This window comes from Jaculus jaculus, chromosome 8 (assembly GCF_020740685.1).
Source record: "Jaculus jaculus isolate mJacJac1 chromosome 8, mJacJac1.mat.Y.cur, whole genome shotgun sequence".
Classification (NCBI taxonomy): Eukaryota; Metazoa; Chordata; class Mammalia; order Rodentia; family Dipodidae; genus Jaculus; species Jaculus jaculus.
This window is the reverse complement of record NC_059109.1, coordinates 23,083,733-23,104,575: the sequence shown is the minus strand read 5'-3', so window position 1 is coordinate 23,104,575 and position 20,843 is coordinate 23,083,733. Positions and strand designations below refer to the sequence as shown.

The 20,843-nt window shown below is 37.1% G+C and overlaps 1 protein-coding gene across 3 annotated transcripts in view; it reads left to right on the top strand.

The window, feature by feature from the left end:
- The window catches only part of Smap1 (small ArfGAP 1), a 139,694-nt gene that overhangs the window by 90,913 nt on the left and 27,938 nt on the right, over positions 1-20,843 (top strand). Inside the window, exons 5-6 of one of the 3 annotated variants that reach the window (XM_004653059.3) lie at positions 5,246-5,326; positions 9,013-9,093. The exons of 1 other annotated variant lie outside the window; for it this stretch is intronic. In XM_004653059.3, the coding sequence (XP_004653116.1) occupies positions 5,246-5,326; positions 9,013-9,093 (162 nt within the window). The remainder of the gene's footprint in view (positions 1-5,245; positions 5,327-9,012; positions 9,094-20,843) is intronic. One more of the 3 variants, XM_004653060.2, reaches the window with a different exon arrangement.

The following is a 20,843-nucleotide window of genomic DNA, read 5'->3' as shown; positions in this document are numbered from 1 at the left end:
AGATACTTTTATCTATGCCAAATGTGAGATGAAGAAGGAGAGTCTGGGCATATTAGTTAGATTTTAGGTTTGGGGTATAGTCCATGAGGATATTCTTCTGTTTAATGGGTGTGAAGGAGGAGGTAAGTAGATGAAGATGAGAAACAACGTAAACATACATGAGGAGGTAAGTCTCAGTAGGCAAGTGGGTGGTAGTTGGTGTATTACTTTTACTTGCTATTTCACAAAGTATTCTAAGATTGTGGGTTAAGATAACATTTATTTACAGTCTTGTGATTTGTGGATCTTAGGAGTCTGTCTATAGGTCAGTTAGGTTCTCTGTTAAGTTCTTACTAGGATGAAATCATAGCTGTCTGAGACTTTTAGGTCATCTGAGGCTCATGATATTCTTCCAGCCTCACAATTCATGTCAGAATTCATTTTCTTACATGTTAAGGTTTCCCTATTGATGTCAGGATAGGGCCTGCTCTCTTTTTCTCAGGGCTACCCGCAAATCCTTGTCAGGTAACCTCATCCTCTCACTGGATGGCAGCTGACTTCTTCAAGACTTGTAAGAGAACTGCTCTCATAATACCAGTCTTTATTTCAGTAGCTGCTTGTGTAGGCCTGTCTAATTGGGCCAGACCCATCAGGATAATCTTGTTTTCATTAATACATCATCAGCTGAATGGGATCTTAATTACTTCTGCACAATTCCTTCTCTTCTGTCACATAACAATTAAAGAAGTGCCATCATCATATTCACAGTCTGTAATCATTCAGGGATAGATTATTCAGGAAATGTACCAGGGAGTAGGAACTGTAGTGATTATTTTAGGATGCTGCCTTCCACAATGAGGGTTAAAACTCTTTCCTTTAATTCAGGAAATTTTAACAATCTTACATTGCAGAAGTTTGTCCTGTCTGCTCCTGCCTCCTCTCATCTTAGACAGTAGTTTAATAACAGCTGGAAGCACGATGAAGTGACACCCTAGGAGAACTGGTAGGTCCTAAATAGGTTCTTTCCCTTTTTCTTCCTCCATATCTTATTGTCTCCTCTATATCTTACTGCCTCTCTGTTCCTTGGTAGGTGTTAAGTTAGGATTAATGTATAAGAAGATACTTAGTTTCTGTTTTCTGTAAAGTAGGCATGTTCCTAATGTCTGCATTTTATACATAGTATTTATAATAAGACACCGGCATTGTGACAGCTAGGTTAAGTGAAAAGGGAGGAAGGTGATAGCAAGGGCTGTGAGCATGTGGATGATTAAGGAAAATGAACACTTGGGCTTTGCTGTGGGACTTGAGATCACTGACCTCTGCTTCTTTAATCTTCAGGTTTTATTCAGCTCATTATGCTCTGCACTTCTCAAATTGTGTATATTTCTTAGTAGCTTAGTGAGATACTTTAAGATTTAAATTTACCAGATCATGAGATCTCTTAGTGGGTGAAAGCATTTGCTATACAAGTATAAGGACTTGAATTTGATCCTCAGCACCCATGTAAAAATTCAAGTGTGATTGCATATGCCTGTAACACCAGCACTGAGGCAAGGGAGCAGAGACAGGAAACTAGCTGGAGTTCAGCTTGCTGGTGAGTTAGTCTAACTGAAAAACAGAAAGCTCTGGGTTCAGTAAGAAACTCCATCTCAAGGAAATTAGGCAGAATGATAGAGGAGGACACCCGGCATACGCACATACATGCATATGGTGCCTGCGCACGTGCGCACGCACACCCACACATGCATATTCCAAAAAATAGTTTTGAACTTTTACCTATTTTGTATGCTTATGTGATTAAATTTATACTTCTGCTTATTTGGTATGTTTATGTTGATCTGGCTAAGTTTATTAGTCTTTTAATTCTCCTAATGATGTTTAATTGATAGTATCTTTCATATAATATCTTAATTTACCAAATATATTTGTGTTTAGCTTTGTATCAGACATTTCAGGAGTCCGACAATGAAAATAACAGTTAAAAAATAGTTTCTAGACTTTTGAAATATTTCGTCTTTGCAATATATTGAAGCTCATGAAATTGCCGTTGGAAAACTATTTCTTGATTTATATTAAATACTCATTTAAGAATGTCCAAAATGAGTTTGAAGTGTGTTGTTAGCAATTCATAAGGTACTTTTTCAGTGGCCATTTCTTTTTTAGCACTTTGGATCACCACATTTTATTATTATTACGTAGTTCTCTTGAAATGGTGTTAGCAGCAATGATTTCAAAACATTAAGAAATAATGTAGTTTCTGAAAAGATAGCTGAGCATTTCCCCCTCAGCCTCAAATAATTATATCTGCTATTTTTATATTACTACTTATCTTTTGAAAGCAAATTTATTCATTCCCTCTTAACATGGGAGTTGGAAACCTGCTTTTCTTTTGCAGGTAAATCTATATAATTTTATGTTCTGATGCTTACATGGGTAGTTTAATGCTTGCCTAAAGGAGAATTTTTGAGCTTTAAGGATAAACAAAAAAACTGTTGAGTCATAACTTCTGAAGGTTAGCTTCACTGTGTTGTCCATGCCTCTTCTCTGGTGGGTGGAAGAGATGGGTGCTGAGAATGGTAGGTAATACAGAGACTTTTAAAACATGACTACTGAATTACTGACTTCACCAGTTTCCAGCATTTTTACTTCCTAAGGTCAGAGCTTTTCATTGTATAAGCATGAAAAATTAGCAAAATTGAAATTAATAGCTAGTTACAGAATAAGTTCAGGTTCATTTCATAGAAGTATGTTAACAGCCAATCGACAGGACAGTAATACTGCAGAGACTGAATCCCTAGGTCCTCTCTGGGATGCTCTCTTCCTCTTTTCCTCTAACATTCAGACATTTTCATTCAGACCTGATGATTGTCAGGTGTTAAAGCTAAAGAGCAAACTAGAAGCATTCTGCCCCAGAGAACTTCAGGTGCATAATGGGTGCTAATAATCAGATCTTTCCAAGACAGTGCAGATTTTATAATAGGGAAGTACTGTAGATTTAGTTCCTTGGGCATCTGGAGAGACAAGATAATACTTGGATACTTCGTAGAGGAAGCAGTGTCAACTCAAAATTAAAAGTAAGGACCAGTAGAACTGTATGTATTCCAAGTAGAGGGAACAAGAGGAACAAAGGCATCTGATGTCACGGGAAGCAGACTATAATGTGAAGCCAAATGGAGGTCTTTGTGACAAAACAGCAGAGTGTAGCCAGTACAAGCAAGGGTGAGGAGGGAAGGTCAATGTAGTCTAGTTAAGGAGTTCAGACTTTTTCTCTGTAATATGAACAAATTATTTAAGATCCAGTTTGCATTTCAGAATGGAATAGCAAGGAGAGTGGATTGGGAGAAGAGCAAGACTTGGGGCAGTGAGACCAGGGAAAAGGACTGATCAGGACACCAGGTGGTTATAGGGCAGTGGTATAGGTTAGTGGAGGTTGGAAGAAGATGATGCTTTTTGAGAGATTTAGAAAGAAGATTCAAGAGTACCTAGTTTTTCTTCTCTCTGTCTACTGTCCTTTCTTGCATCTTCTGAAAAGAAAAACAGTCACGTTTATAATTATCATCTTGGAGCCAGACCCTAAGGTACAGTTTGACCATTTCTTAATGAGTTATTTCCTTGTATATTGCATTTTCTTTTGAGTTTATCTTAGTAGTAAGTAAATGGATTATTTTACACAATTATAGCAACCAATGCTATGCAGGGTGTGGGCAACTCTAAAGTTTATAGTCTTGGTTTGTGATTCAAGAATTACTTTCATATCTAACTTAAGCAGATTGAAGGAGGACTTGTCATCTTGCAGTATTATCTTGACATTACATAATTACCTGTCTGTACTAGCACCGTAAAAAAATTACTCATAGACACTATTGATATTATAAGGGGAATATAGAGATGTCAGTTTTATGGCTTCAGAGATGTACTATGTATTTAATAAGTGCATTTCAGTTACATTTTGGCAGTGAAGAGAGCCGAAAGATAATACTTCCATTAAAGTGATTAAGTAAGAAATTATGTAGAAATGTGTGTGCAAAGGTTTCAGATGAATCCCATTTTATATATAAATTGCCTCTGCATCATGTATAACTGTCTTGTAATGCTCTGGGTTGACTCAGTAGGACAGCACTGGAAATGGTGTTTGTATGCTGATTTAAGGAAGAAAATGTATAAGTTGGTGTATAGTAAGTCTGTTTGCTGCTCAACTATTGCATTAACCAGCTCTTTTCTCCCAGTCTTTTTTGTTTTGTTTTCTTAAACAGTTGATAAAAAATTTAATTAACTTTACTATCTTGGCTGTTTTATTTTTCATTCTTAAAAGTTACTCTCGGGGACTGGAAAGATGGCTTAGTAGTTAAGGCACTTACCTACAAAAGTTACTATCAGTAAAATAACAAAACCCAGAAACTTTTTTTTTGTCCTTCAGCTACTTGGCACAAGGCTTCCTCATGCTTGATTAAAATGTTAGTGCTTGATTGCTAATAGTAGCTGAAGATAATTGTCAGAAGATAATTTTGTTATGGTCTTATCTGAGTACAGCTTAAGTTTTATAACCTAGTGAAATACCTTTTTTTTTTTTTTAAGGGTAGAGAGTGAGGGGCCATGCCCGGGGCCTCCTGCTATTGCAGAGAACTCCGAGGCATGCTCTACTCTGTGCATCTGCATCTGGCTTTACGTGGGTACTGGAGGATTGAATCTGGGCCTTTAGACTTTGCAAGCAAGTGCCTAAACCACTGAACCATCTTAACAGCTCTGAAATCCATTTTATTTTATGTTTTTAATTATTTAATTTCAATCCCCAGGTAGAGCAAACTAAAAATAAAGAAATAAAAGAAACTTTATTAAGCTGGGTATGATGGTGCACAACTTCAAATTATTTAATTTATGAGGGAAGAGGGGAAAAGAGAATAAGTGAGTGTGTCAGGGCCTTTAGCAGCTGCAAACAAATTCTAGATGCATATGCTACTTTATGCATCTAGCTTTACATGAGTACTGGGGAATCAAACCCATGCTGTTAAGCTTGCCTTGACTGCTGAGCCATCTCTCCAACCCTCTGAAATCCATTTTAAATAATGATGCTGTTCATCTTTCTAGATATTTCCCATCGAAAAATTTAAATATGCACTAACTCGTACTTGGTGCAATTTTTATGTTGCTAACATGATTTTAACAGAAATATATTTGTCTTAGTTCCTTTCTGGTACCTATCAATTCTGATGACCTTCTTATATCCCCCCCCCCTTTGTCCTCCTGAATTTCTGTCTGCACCCAACAGATTTCTTCCTCTGATACTCCTCTTCAGCCTTTGGTATCTTCACCTTCTCTGCAAACTGCTGTTGAGAAAAACAAATTAGAGGTATGCTAGTGCCTTAACAATCTGTACCATGTTACAGTCTTTGACACGTAAGCTTCCTTTCAGTGTCATGATTTGGGAATACTAATCCTAATTTATGTGTTGAATGATTCCCTAACACAAAATGTGTGAAATACATTAATTTCTTGATTTTTTCCATAAATGATGGACATAATTAAAGGGTCACAAAAATATCTAGCAGTTAAGCAAATAGTTTTTTGTTGTGTTTATTACTAACTTATAGGAGCTTTTTAGAGTTTTTTTTTTTTTGTTGAATTCTTTGATCTATTTAGGAAAATCTTTTGTTAAAAATTTGTTTTCTTCTGTGGTTTTGTTATAAGTACTTGAAGACAACCAATGCCAATTTTTTTATCATACAGATACTTTTTGTACAGATAAAGTATATATTATATGAGTTGAATGATACTTATTAGAATACATTTTGGGTGGGGATGGAAAGGTGCATATCACTATTGCCATGTAGTTTTAAAGTCTTCTATACAAATATTTGAGATTTTAATTTCCTTTGTACCTATTTTTCTTTTGTTATTTTGACCTTAATGAATTAGTTTGAGTCAGTCTTTCCATTATGATTATTCCTGTCAATAGTCTTGATAAATGGCATGCTAGATGGATACAAACTCATGTAAGATGCACCTCTGCCCTCAGTGAACTTTACAGTCTAATGGGGACAAACAGGTACCTTATAGTAGTTTATAATGCAGTGTAATTAATTGGTGCTGTGACTGAGGTAACTGCTGCTGTTAATATAGGAAGTACTGTTTGCTGCATTTTATACTGTGAGTGGCCATTAAATATCAAGGTTAGGAACATTCCAGGTAGAGAAAGTAGCTGTGTTTAAAGTTTGACGTTTGGGGACTTGAAAGCTGAATAGTTTGGCTGAAATAAGAGTGAGGGAAGAAATTACAGAAGAGCTTACTTTTGAGAAGCCACTGAAGGAGCCTGGTCTTTATTCTGAAGACCCTGGCACATTAATGATTACTTGTAAGAGTAAGAAAGTCCAATTTTCATGTTATAACACTGTTCTATTGGGTAGTGAATTTATTAAGGGCCAATAAAAGGAAATGCTTTAGAATATGTTGCTATTTTTAAACTTTAGTTGAAGACATTGTTACTCATGCCATAAAGATAGTTGCTGAGAATTTCTTTCAAAATTTGGGCCAGGACCAAGATTTTTTTCTTTTCTCTTTTTTATATCATGCAGCAAACACTCAAATTACAATGCCTCATAATGGCCAAGTGTTTTATAGTTTGCAGTGTTTTCCTTGAAGCTTTTAGTGCCTTGTCTTTTTTTAAATAAAGAAAGCACATTAAATGTATGTCCACATTAATGAATACTTATCACTGTATAACTTTTACTGTATCACTACATAAACTGAACATTATCACTTCAAAAAGTCCCATGTTATTCTCCATTTAATTGACTTCATCCCTTCTGTTTAGAGGTAATACCTTTGACTATATATCATCATCATAGTTTTGTGCTGTTTATAATTTATACTGGTGTTCAAACCTCCAAACAGTGTAGTTTTGCCTTATTTTGAACTTTATATTAATGGTTGCAGATCACTTTGGAGTTTTATTATTTCTTTTACATTATAGCATAAGGATAATCAATATTGTCTTTCATGACTTACATATGATAATTTATTGTGACAGGTTGCATCAAATGCTGTTTTAAAGGCACAAGCACAAAGTTCAGCCTTTAGGAAGTTTTTCCATGTTCTGCGTGCTTAGTGCATACTTTGTTTCCAAGACTTATTAGCTCATCTTCATGTTGCTTATAGGATTAAGGTAGTTTTTACGTGCAGTAGCTCCCAGTTCTAGGTTTTCAGTCATATCTCTCAGAAGGCGGAATAATGGTCCTTGTGTGATCTTTAAAAATTTACCTTGTCAGCCGGGCATGGTGGTGCATGCCTTTAATCCCAGTACTTGGGAGGCAGAGGTAAAAGGATCGCAGTGAGTTCGAGGCCACCCTGAGAATACAGAGTGAATTCCAGGTCAGCCTAGACTGGAGTGAAATCCTACCTTGAAAAATCAACAAAAACCAAAAAACAAAAACCACAAAAATTGTGGCATTTTGTGGATTTCAAGGTTTATCGTTACTTTTGACAGTTTTATACATGCATATGATACATTTTGATCATATTGACTCTGTTACCCTCTTTCAACCCCCTCCTACTTGCATCAAATTACTTCTTCTCAACTTATCCCCTTCTCATTTTCATGTCTGTCTCCTTCTTTTTTAAAAACGTCACCCACTGAGTTGCTTGTGTGAGCTTGGGTGGGTTTTACTTACTGGCGTGTGGGCAGCTTGCCAGTGGCTACTCCACTGAAGCAGATTACCCTTTCTCCAGCACCATGACTGTTAGCAGCTCTCCTGGGGAGATCCCTTCCCCCACCTAAGATAGAATGTTAATGGGATACAGGATACCCCATCTTTTGTTGGGTTCATGAGTATAATAGCTATTTTGTATTCAGAAGACAGCATTCCACAGTACTCTTCTCTAGCCTCTGGCTCATTTTACACCCCTTTCTCCAACAGTGTTCCTTGGAGGGAGTGATAGATGCCCCATTTAGGGCTGAGCACACTTTAGTTGCTTGTTCTGGGTATTTGTGCCAACTTTGTGTCTGTGCATTAACCTCTGTCTGTTGTACTGAGAAACTTCTGTATATTTCTATTACTGTTTTTAATCCTTGTTTTTTTAAAATCGTGTGTGTATGTTTATGTAAGACATAAGTGTGCACGTGTACCAAGGTGTGCATGTAGAGGTCAGAGGGTAACTTAGTGTGTCAGCCCTCAACTTCCACAGTGTTTGAGGAGGGGCCATATCTTGTTCACTGTTGGGTACACCAAGCCTGCTGGCCTATGAGCTTTGGGGGCTTCTTCTGTCTACGCCTCCCATCTTGCCACAAGCATGCTGTGATCATGGATGCATATTACTGTGCTTAGTGTTATGTGGCTTATAGGTACCTGAATTCAGATCCTGTGCTGCACAGCTGGTGCTTTTACCCTCTGAGCATTCTCCCTAGCCTCTTGGTTCTTGTCTTTAATAGCATGTTTTGTCTCATCTTCTGAGAAGTGCAACTTGTGGTTGTTAGAATACCAGTACCATTTACCTCAGTTGCCTTATACCAGTCACTCTGTGCACTCTATCAGTTTCAATAAGAAAATTATTATATTTTCCCTTAAAAACACATAACTCTGATAAGTAGCCAGAAAATATTTTTGTGATTTTTAAAAAATTTTTATTTTAAATTTTAACAGTGTTGTTTACCTGATGTAATGTTTTTCCATTTGTGTGATAAGGAAGTTTGTCCTATCAGTTAGTTTCCTTTCTTTTATTCACAGCTTAACATTATGGTTGTGTGAGAATACAGCAAAAATTTATTGACTAGAGTTCTCATCTATTTAAAATAAACAAACCCTGAAATATCAAAGAGGTTCTAAATTGTTTCACTTCTTAGTTTTTGAATGATCTTCTGTGTTGTGTCATGAAGATATTACATCGATGAGTGTATGGATTTTCTGTTTAATTTTATATTTTGGTAGCCCTTGAATAATATAAGCATTGAAAATATCTTCCTTTACCAAATGATTCAAACTAATGAAAATAAAGATTGCTGTTTTAAAAAGTAAATTTACGAAAACTTTGGCTATGTTTTAGAAAGAAAAGGAAAAAAAAAAGGAAGAAAAAAAGAGAGAAAAAGAGCCAGAAAAACCGGCAAAACCACTAACAAGTGAAAAGGTAAAATTCCTTTTTAAAAATCATTGGCTAAAATTACCGTCTTATTTGTATATGTATGTTAAAGACCTTCTGAATATTTGTGATATGCAAATAATCATTCTTGCTACAAGTAATTACAGAGTTAAAAGTCTCTTAAGCATATTCCATTCCCATCTTCTATGATTTATAGTCAGAAATATGTGGTGTAGATCACCTGAGTTCCTTAAAAGCAAACATTTTCTATATATGACACAGAGAATGATGATTTAAACTTTCATGCACAGTTAGACTTAAGTATAAGTTCACCAGATGAAAAGAGTGTACCTGAAGGAACCTTCAGCAAGGACTCCATTGAAGCATGGGTAGTTGTAAGGTGGAAGGCTAGAGTATGCTAGCTTGAGAAATGAAGCTCATCTGAAGATGAGCATGGGAACTGGAAATGCAGCCTTACTGAGTATGAGAAATGTGAAAAATGAGGCTAGAATGGTATAATTGAACGAAAAATTTAGGTATTTGTTCTTTTGGGTAGGGAAAAATTATGAGAAACACTTCAGTTTATCTTCTGTTCTCCTCTCACCTCCCCTCTTTCTTTTTTGTTTGCTTCCTCCCTCTCTGTCTGTTGCCCAGTCTAGCCCAGACTCTTACTCTTCCTTCCTCAGCCTCCTGTGAGCTGGGATAATACAAGTGTGACCCACACTCAGCTGACCAGCACTTCAGTTTTGAAAATAGGTGGTTCACCTAATTGAAAGTCATTCTTTTGGAAGATTATTTCAGCAGTAATATGCAGGATAGATATGATAGGCAAACTGTAGGTTAGAACATCACAATAGTTTTGTAAAAGAACTTTTTAAATTATAGTGGTTTGATTTTAAATTCATTTTAAATATTCATAACATTTAAAACAAATGCATGCAGTCATGAGGGGAGAATGGTTAATAAAAGCAACATCCTTATTTTAGCATGAAAGCTTTAAAAGTAATGTATTGAGGCATAATTTATATGCTAGAGAATGTACCCACTTACAATGCATAATAGAAATACATGTTTCTTTCTCTTGTAATTTATTTGAGCGATCCCTATGCTCAAAAAAGCTATAAACAAGTCACCATCGAAGATCTAGTATGTATCGATCCAAGACTCCTTGTTTCCTAGTGTAGCAGAGAAAACTCTCTGCGCCTGACCATTTTCTGCTTCTTAGCATTCTCTTGTCACTCTTCACACCATTTACATTTGTCTGTTGCCACCTAGTTATTTTCCACACTCATTAAATCATTTTGCCAAGAGTATCCTTGCTTTACCTCTTACCTTTACCTCCTCTTCCTCTGGCCCAGGTTGACCTAGAAATCACTCTGTAGCCCAGGCTGGCCTCAGATTCACAGGGATCCTCCTACCTCAGGTTCTTGGGTGCTGGGATTAAAGTTTGCCCCACCATGCATGGCTTTACTAAGGGATTTTCCAGTCAGTATAATATTTCATCTTTTGTTTTGAAAAAGTGGAAATGGAAAGATATTTTATATAATGCCTTATTGTAATTGTCAAGATACAAAAATTAGTCATTTTTAATCATGTTTTTTCTCCCTTAAAAATGATATTTCACACTAGTGTATAGTCAGCATTTGGTGTAGTGACTCATATTTTGTTGCCTTACACATCAAATTTGCCTTCTGTTGTTTGCTGTGAAAATGAGCTGTGACAGTTACTTCAGAATGGAATCCCTGCAGGAGGAGCTTGAGAAGAGCATGTAGGGTGTGTGGAACAGTGACAAATCTCCACTTTGCTTTTAGTGTTTAGCCTATAGGTTTTATTAAGCTCACTTTATATTTCATCTGTTAATGCTGCTCAGCTTGCCAACTTAGGACTCCTGAGGTGGACAGTGGTGTCTTACTAAGAGAAAAGTCACTAAGAAGGCAAATTGTTCCTCTGAGAATATTCTAAGCAGAATAGTACAGGATGTGTAAGAAAGAAAACTTATTTACAATATCACAATGAAGAAACTGGAAGGAAATAGCACAATACAAAAGCTTTACTTTACAAATAGCCACTTTTCATTATTTTATCCCTCAGCTGTTATTTCCAGAAGGCACATAGAAAATTCAGAGATGAAACCGATATAATGTAGTCAAAATATTAACAAGAATAGTCACAGTAATCAGAATAATACCTTTATCACTAGTTGGATTTATTGGTGAACTGCTGTATGCTTGAAACTGTGCTGTGTGTGTAACTCACATACTTGGTGTCTATGTACAATTAGCAACTGTTTTCGCTATCCCAGTTAGAGCCAGGGGAGCATCCCAGGAGCTGTACACCCTCACAACCCTTTTCAAGCACTACCTACTGTTCTCCAAAAATAAAAATAACCATGTTATTGCCCTTTTCCCTTGTTGTGTCAGTGATAGAACCAAGACTCTGCTACCGAGCTATGTTCCCTGCCTTCATTCCTTCATTTCATCTTAAAAAATAGCTTTACTATATTTCTAAACAATGTGGTCTAATTGTCTGTATTGTGATTCAAATGCCACAGATGTTCTTTTATATTTGCTCTTTTTGTCAGTTTTGTTTGTAAGAGTCAGTGTGTTACAAAAAGATGTTTTACAAAATGTTGTTAGAAATAGTTGGAAGAGTCTTTATAATATTTCCTTAAATCTTATCCTTATTTGCAGCTCTGAGCTAAGCCATCAAGATTAGTTTGCTGATGATTTCTTTTATATTTTATTTTATTTATTTGAGGGGGGGAATGGGTGCACCAGGACCTCTAGCCACTGGAGATGAGCTCCATATGCATGCACTTCCTTGTGTAGATAGATGGCTTACTTAGGTTCTGGGGATTCGAACCTGGGTCCTTATGCTTTGCAGACAAGTGCCTTAACTGCTAAGCCATCTCTCTTATCCCCTGGTTTATAGATTTTATAAAATCATTTTATTTATTTTTGTTTAAGAGGGTGAGAGAGAGAGAGAGAGAGAAAGAAAATGAGAATATGGGTGCACCAGGACCCGTAGTCACTGTAAACATACTCCACATGCATGCGCCACCTTGTGCATCTGACTTTACTTTGGTGCTAGGGAATTGAACCTGGGTCCTTAGGCTTCACAAGCAAATGTCTTAACTGCTAAGCTATCTATCTAGATCTGGTCTATAGATTTAAAAAAATTCTTTCTTTCTTTATTTCTCTCTCTCTCTGTGTTAAACTATTTTATTTCTTTTAAAAACATAGTTATTTGGATACATACACAATGAAATCATGTGGAGGTCAGAGGACAATCTCACTTGTTGGTCCTTGCCTTCCATCGTGTTTAAGGTACAGTTTCTTGTTCTCTACTTCATATATACCAGGTTAAGTGGGCCACAAACTTACAGTAAGTTTCCTGTCTCTATTTCCTATCTTGCTCTAGAAGTGCTGAGATTACAGGTGTCCTGTTTTATATAGGTTTTGGGGATCTGGACTATGGTCATCACACTTGTGACAAGTGCTTTTACCCACTGAGAGATCTCTCCATTCTTGGTTTGTAGATTTTTTTAAGAAAATATATTTATTATCACAATATGGTAGGCTTAGAAAGCATTGTAATGCTTTTTTCAGTTGCCTCAAGTTCTGTTATGATATAAATTTCTAGTTGTTAATAACTTTCTTTAGTTATTAAGTATTAAGTACAGTAAATCATCTTCTCTGTGAAACAGAAGAGTTCATAGTGATATCCTTGAGGAAAAAGAAATTATGTGTCCTGTTTGGTAAATTAATAGGGTTTCTCATTTTCTACCAGGAAGCTGGGCAGATGTATGATAGCCGTGTGTGTGTGTGTGTGTGTGTGTGTGTGTGTGTGTGTGTGTGTTTCCCTGAGAGAAAGACAGAGAGAGAAAGAGAAAATTGGTGTACCAGGACTGCAGCCACTGTACTAGAACTCTAGATGCTTGTGTCACCTTTGTGTGTCTGGCTTACTTGGAATCTGGAGAGATCAAACATGGGTCCTTAGTATTTGCAGACAAGCGCTTTAACTGCTAAGCCATCTATCCAGCCCAGCATAATGAGGTAGAAGACAGCCTTTGTCTTCTACCTCATTGAGCTACTCAAACTGCTTATATTTTCAAGAAGTTAAAAAACACATATAAGGTCTAGAGAGAGAGCTTAGACATTAAAGCTCTTGTCTGCAAAGCCAAAGGGCCCAGGTTTGATTCCCTAGGACCCATGTAAACCAGATGTACAAAGTGGTTTATGCATCTGGAGTTCATTTGCAGTGGCTGAAGGCTCTGGCACATCTATATTCATTCTCTCTCTCATTCTCTCCCTCCCTCCTTTTTTTCTCTGTAATAATAAATAAAAATATATAAATAAATAAATAATAAAATATTTTTAAAAATACTCATAAGACAGAAGAAATTTCCTCAATCACCTATGGCTCTTTATCATGATAACAGTATGATAATAATTATCACCATCTTCTTAGAAATTTTAAAAACTGATTATTAGTGTGATTATAGTACTAAATACTGAAGAGAAACAGGAGCAAAATAGCTTTTAATAAGCAGTTAGCCATGAAATGAACAAGGCCTGGTCATCAAGATGCCACCTCACCTGCCCTAGCAAAGCTAAGTCTGATCTGGTCCCATCTAACTAAGATGGCTATAAATTATACTCCCAAGCAGAAACTTCCTGCTGCTTCCTCCGCTCAGCACTTTTAGGTGGGTTGGACTCTTTTGAGTCAGCCCCTTGAGTGCATAACCCAATCATGTGTCTTGTTACACACCAGTCTGATAAAAAGTCTCCCCTAATTGGATGCTTCATCTGCATAAAGGAGCCTAACCATGGGGGTAAGTCCTCTTTTTGTTTCTTCCTTTGATTTTACTTGAGTACCAGCTTGTAATGTTTGTCTTTCCTTGTCCCCAGACTGGTTGGGAAGGGGAGCACTTCTTTTGGCCTGGGAATTTTTCTCTTTGTCTTTTACATGTGTCTTGCTTTGTGGTGCTTTCTATGTTACATGTTTGATTATTGTTTGATCTTGGAGTCCTTTACTATGTCTCAGTTCTCTTTGGTCTTTATGTGAAGGGGATCTTCTAGTCCTTACATTTTTTTAACACCTCTCCCTACACTTGTGGTTAGATTTACTTGCCTCCCCTCTCTCCCTTTCCAGCCAGGAAAGGAGAATTCTCATCTGGCTTGAGTCTTTCAGCTGGCCTCATAACTGGATCTTATCCCTCCCTACAATAAACCTTATAATTCATAATTTCCCCTAAATAAACAATAATTCATAATTGACCTTTCTTGGGTCTATTTTCTCAATTCTTTATTAAAATGGAAAAACTCAAAACTTGGGGTTCAGAGGTCTGGGGGACCACCTGAACCCCCCCCAAAGCCTGCATCAGTAGTTTAAAGTTCACTACTTAGGTTTTGAAGATGAGTATGTTTTCACAATTATAGAAAGAAAAACAACTATCATAAATAAGCTTAAAAGAAGTAAATGTCTATTTCAGATACATTGGCAATTTAAGGACATTTTATTGCATCCAATAAATCCCTCTATAATTTCATCTCTCCCAGCTGCTAATAGATAGGTTTTTGGTGTCAGGACCTACTGTAGTTTGGGCCTTAAATATTCTCCCAAAGGCCTGGTCTCCAGCCTGTTTTACTGTTTCGAGGTGGTAGAATATTTAGGAGCTAGGGCCTGGTGGGAAGAAGTTGGGTCATTGAGAGTGTGCCCCTGAAGAGGATATTAGGACCCTCGCTACTCTTCACTTTGTTTTCCAGTCACGATGACATAAAAAAACCTCTTCAACCATTGGCTTCTGCAGTGGCACCATCCCAAAGCCACAGGGCCAAGTGACTAAAACTAAGCCAAATAAACTTAATCATTTTTTTTTCTCGTGTGTGTGTGTAATGTGAATGTTTGCATGCTGGTGTGGCGGCACATGCACGTGAACGGTACATATGGACATGTCTGGGGCCTAACGGTTGACCTTGGGTTTCTTCCATTGTATTTTTTGAGACAGTCTCTTACTGTACACAGAACTCACTGATTAGGATAATCAAAGCTAGCCAGCAAGGCCCAAGTATTCCCTGTGTCCACCTACTCAGTGCTGGGATTACAGATGTGTGCCAACACATCTGACATTTTACATGGATATTGGAGATCCAAAGTCAAGTCCTTGTGTTTACACAGTAAACATTGCCAACTGAGCCGTCTTCCCCCTTTCCCTCCTTTTAAGATGATCACAGATATTTTGTCTCCATCGTGGAAAACTAACACAGGACTCCATTCTCAGAAGCAGTAGTTCTTTTACCATATAGGAAAACTGTTTTCCCTGCCTGGTTGCTTGGTTTAGCAGATCTGGTATGAGCCCTATTCATTTATTTTAACACACAGGTGCTGATGGTGATGAATTCACCAAATAATACATTCATAGTTTTCTTCTACCATCTTAACCACTAGCTCTGTTTAAGCCACTCTCATGATTCTGCTAAGTAGAAATGAGTCCATTTTTGTATACCTTAACATTTTAATTGCATTAGCATTATAACTTTAAATTTATGGAAATGACAGCTAGTAGGAAAAAAAATCCTTCCTTCATAATTGAGTTCAAAGCATCTAGGCAAATAACAGCTAGTTCTAATCTTATCAATAAGGCTTAAAGGTTTTGGTAATCATTTTTAGTTATTTGTGTGTGTATATATGTACACAATAGATGTTTGTGCCATGTAATTTTATTTTATTTTTGTATCAGGCTTCATGTGGGTGCTGAGGAATTGAACCTCAGATGTTAGGCTTTGCAAACAAGTGCCTTTTGCTGCCAAGCCATATCCCCAGTGAAAAATTTTATATAGTCATGGCTCTTTGCAGTGATAGAAAATAGAATGTAAACTTCCCTTCTTCTCTGCTAGCTCTTATTACTTCAGAAAACTAGAATTCTTGCTCATTTTCCATAGCCATAAATTCACTTCACCCTTTTTAAATTCCTTTGAAATGTCCACCAAACAGCCTGGTTGTTTACTTATCGAGAGTGTTTCTTTCTTAATCCCATCATCTTATTGATTATAAAACAAGGTTAAGGCTGGAGAAATGCTTCAGTGGTTAAGGCACTTGCCTGCTAAGCCTAATGACCCAAGTACAATTTCCCAGTACTCATTTAAGTCTGATGCACAGAGCAATGCATGCGTCTGGAGTTCATTTGCAGTGGCTGGAGGCCCTGGCACACCCATTCCTGCTCTCCCTTGCATATTTCTGCTTAAAAATAAATAAATAAAATATAAGAAAGACTTTAACATATTTTAAATGGTTAAAAAATGTATTTGTTATGCATTTTCTAAAACAAGGCTGTTTTAAGCTCCCTAGAAATATGATGTGGACGAAAATAAAGGATTGTTCTTTAAATGTACTTCAGAAGACCTTGGAATGTTGAAAGTTATTGTTGAAAACAAATTGTGCTATTATTACATTTTAAAACTGATTTTGCAATGTTAATGGTCAGGTATGATTGTTCTAATATTAATAAAATCCTTGTATTTAAGGATCACAAGTATTTGGGACTGATTTCTTGTAGTATCTTTACATATATATAAGTTCAGTCCAGATATTGAAAATTATATTTTGTTAAGTTTTATAGAGTGTATCAAATGTCTACATATTTGTTTTAACAGTGAGCTACTAATACCCAGTTTGAACTGGCAGGCATTTTATATTCTCCTGAATACTGTAAAACAATCACAACTAATTTGAATTTTTCATTAAACTTTGTGTTGCAATCGGCTTTGTATTGCTGACAGAAAACACCCAACCAACAGCAGCTTGTGAGAAGAAAGGGTTTATTTTGGCTTACAGATTCGAGAGGAAGCTCCATAATGGCAGGGAAAATTGATTGCATGAGCAGAGGCTGAGCATCTCCTCCTGGCCAATATCAGGTTGACAACAACAGCAGGAGAGTGCCAAACACTGGCAAGGGGATGCAGGCTATAATACCTGTAAGCCTACCCCTAAAACACACTGCCTCCAGGAGGTTCCAGTTCACAAATTGCCAGCAGCTGGAGACCTAGGATTCAGAACAAATAAGTTTATGGGGGACACCTGAATCAAACCACAATATTTAGTGTGTATATACACACATATATCCAACAAACAAACAAGCATCCCCAATACCACCAGTCCTCTTCAGTATAGAAAACAATGGAATATTTTTGACAGTTGACACTAATCAGTGTACAGAGTGCCCTGAGTATTTGAAAGCATGAATAATTAATGGGCAAATAATTCAATTGGCTTGAGACATGATGATTGCTTTTTAGGAAAGATGGTTTATTCTATTGCTTACTGTCTTAACTAGTTTAAGCAAGTAACAATTGAGTAGCTAGGAGGTGCAGAGATGGTTTATTGGTAAAGGCACTTGCCTGCGAAGCCAGAGGACGCAGGTTTGATTCCCTAGGACTCATTTAAGCCAGATGCAGAAGGGTTTGGAGTTTGTTTGCAGTGCCTGGAGGCCCTAGTGCTCCTCTTTATTCTCATTCTCTCTCCCATAAATAAAATAAAAATTAAATATGTGCATACATATTTAAGAAAAAAGAATCGAGTAGCTGAAATAAGAATTACTGTAATATAGCAAGGAATACAAGATTATAGTAACCTTTGTTATTAAATAATTACACACTGAAATGTCCTGAAGCATAGAAGGAATGAGCTAAGGTAGTAATCGTTTTTTAATACTTGCTTACTATTAAAGTAAATGTAGTGACAAATACTATATAGATTGTAGCAGAAAACCATATTTTAGGTTTTGTCACAGGCTTTGTAGGAAATTGGAAGCATATTTTTCTCATGGAATTTCTGAAATGTTTCTTCAGCCATTTAAAGCTTTATTGCCAGTGAAGCAATAAAAAGGAAGAAATCCAATTACTTTATGTGCAAAGCTTTTATTTTCCATTTAATGAAAGGAAGGTTTTTGTTCAGCAAGCATGCAAGCTTTACAGTCCTCCTTTGTAAATTAGAAATTTCTTTAAGTAGAAAATAAGGAAAATAGCTCCTCAGCAAATGGTTTGTTTTTGGTTTTACTGAGTTAAAGCCTATAGTTAATCATATTGCAGCAAGGTCTAAGGGTCAGCAGTTAGATGGGTCACTGAATGTAAGGAAAATGTCAAGAACTTAGCTTGTTGCTCAACATAGGCCAAGTGCTGCTTTATTTCACAGTCACCACAACACTTTCACTATGGTGATGTGATTTTTTTTTTTTTAATGACGAGAATCTGAGAGACAGAGGCTGTCAAATTACTTGTGGTCACATAGCTGTTGAGTAGTAGCTAACCTGAGAAAACAGTCTTCATAATATATACTGTTCTTCAAGAATATTTATTTGGGAGCGGAAAGAGAAAGGGAGAGGCATGCCAGGGCCTCTTTCTACAAACTCCAGATGCATGAGTTACTTTGTGCATCTGGCTTTACATGGGCAGTTGAACCCAGGCAGGCAAGCTTTGTAAACAAGTACCATTAACCTCTGAGCCAACACTCTAGCCCATAGTATATACTTTTTTCTCAATTTTTATTAACTTCTTCCATGATTATAAAAAATATCCCATGGTAATACCCTCCATCCCCCTAGTATGTTGTACTCTAAACCAATATGCTATATATGTTATTAGTGCATTACTATAACGTCTGAAGGTGGGAATTTAAAAAGGGAGAATAAGTGAGAACAACAGATTAGCTCCAAGTTTCCTCTAAATGCTATGCTTTGTGTTATGTGTGCTAATTAAGTCTCACAGGAACTTGGGGAAGTTTTAATATAGAAATTATTAAAAAAGAAATATAAAATCAACTCAAGGTTATAAATCTTATAATTGGTAGTATACATCTTTCTAAAGGGAGCTCACAATCCTCATTATCTTCCTTTACTAGTTACTGTTCTCACTGCTGTGACTAGAGAGAGGAAGTGTTTATTTTGTTGCACAGTTAAGGAGGGATACAGTCTATCTTGTCAGGGGGAGCATAGTGACAGAAACAAAAGGCAGCTGGTCACATTGTGTATGTAGTCATGAAACAGGTGACTGCTGCTGCTTGGATCATTTTCTTCTTTTTATTCAGTCTAGGACCCCAGGCCATGGATGGTAACACCCACATTCAGGTGGGTCTTCCCATGCCAGTTCAGTCTAGAAACTCCTTCACATATATACTCAGAGGTTTGCTTCCTAGGAGATTCTAGATCAAACAACTTCTAATACTCATAGGGAAATACATAATATTTACATAATATTTTTGGCATGAATTTTCTAATGGGAATGTTCCTGAACTGGTTAGTATCATTTGTACTAAGTAATGGCAACATGGTTAAATACAAAGGATATGGACTTTGGAATCAGAAGGACCTTAGTATTTACAATCAAAGCTTCATTATAGCCATTTGTTGTGGTCTTTAGCTGTGATTATCATACCTGGAAGGGTGAGACAGAATACAAGTTCAAGAAGCCAGTCTGGGTAGTAGTACATAGAAAAGTTTATAATAAAAGCAAACAGCAAAACTTAAGTGTAAAAAGTGTGAAAAATAGTCATCGTTTATTATAACCTTTTAAAGCTTTTTATGACAACCTTCATACTTGCAGACAATATACCATGGACATAATCTCTTCCCATGACCCTGCCTTTACCCCTCCCAAATCCCCCTCAGCTGAATCTCTTTGTCTTTACTAGTCTCTTTTCTGTTTAGATGTCACCTCCACCCCCATTATGTGGGTCTTTTATAGGTAGCATCAGCCATTGTGAGGTCATGAATATCAGGGCCACTTTGTGTCTGTAAGACAATACTGCAAAGCACTCCTCCCCTTCCTTTAGTTCTTACATTCTTTCTGCCATCTCTTCCACAATGAGCTTGGAGGGGTATGATAGAGATGTCTTACTTAGTGTTGAACACTCCACTGCCACTTCTTCTCAGCACTTAGATGAGTTTTGAGTGTTCCCAGTTGTCACTACCATCTGATGAGAGAATCTTTTCTAATCAAAAGTGAAAGTAGCCTTAATATATGGGCATAAACATATTTAGAGGGCAATTTGGTGGGCTTTTATTTAGCTAACAACAGTAGTAGTTTCTCCCCTAGGGCTTATGACCTCCTCAGCCATGGGCTTTTGACAGGTTTTCAGTACCAAGCAAGAATTCCTTCCTGTGGAATGGGCCTTAAATCCAATCAGAGAGCAGTTGGTTTCCCCCATAACAGCATGCCATCATTGCACTCGTTGGACACATTTGACCTGGCTGGCCAGCTGTAAAGCTTTCAGGATCCACTGCTGGTTAAGGACCCATTGATAACTTCTCTCCCTCAACATGCTGCCACAATATCATGATGGCTAGTCCATGGGAGGAGGCCTCTAGTTCAGCCCCAGCTTGATTTCTCAGTGTTTTGCAATCTAAGCATGTGGTATTTTTAACCCTAAGGTCTTACCATTTCATTCTAGAAGGTATCCCAAGAGCCCAGTAGTCAGTAATTTTTTGCAGGTATGCAGACATCAAGGGCCTCTGTGACCAGTAACTCAATGGAAGGTATGTTACCACTGACATTGACATTTTCTTGTAACAATCTATGGAATCTATGGCTTCTGGTCACAGAATTGTCCTCCCCCACAGAGTACTTCTGCTCAAACTCAGACACACACTCTCTCTTTCTTCTCTCTCTATATATCTGCTATAACCATCCCTTCAGCCCTCCCCTGTCCTCCCTCCCTTGTGCCCCTTTGGAGCTTCCTAGCTCTATTTCTGTTACTCCAACTTACAAGTCTAAACATTTGAAGCTAGGATCCACATATGAGAG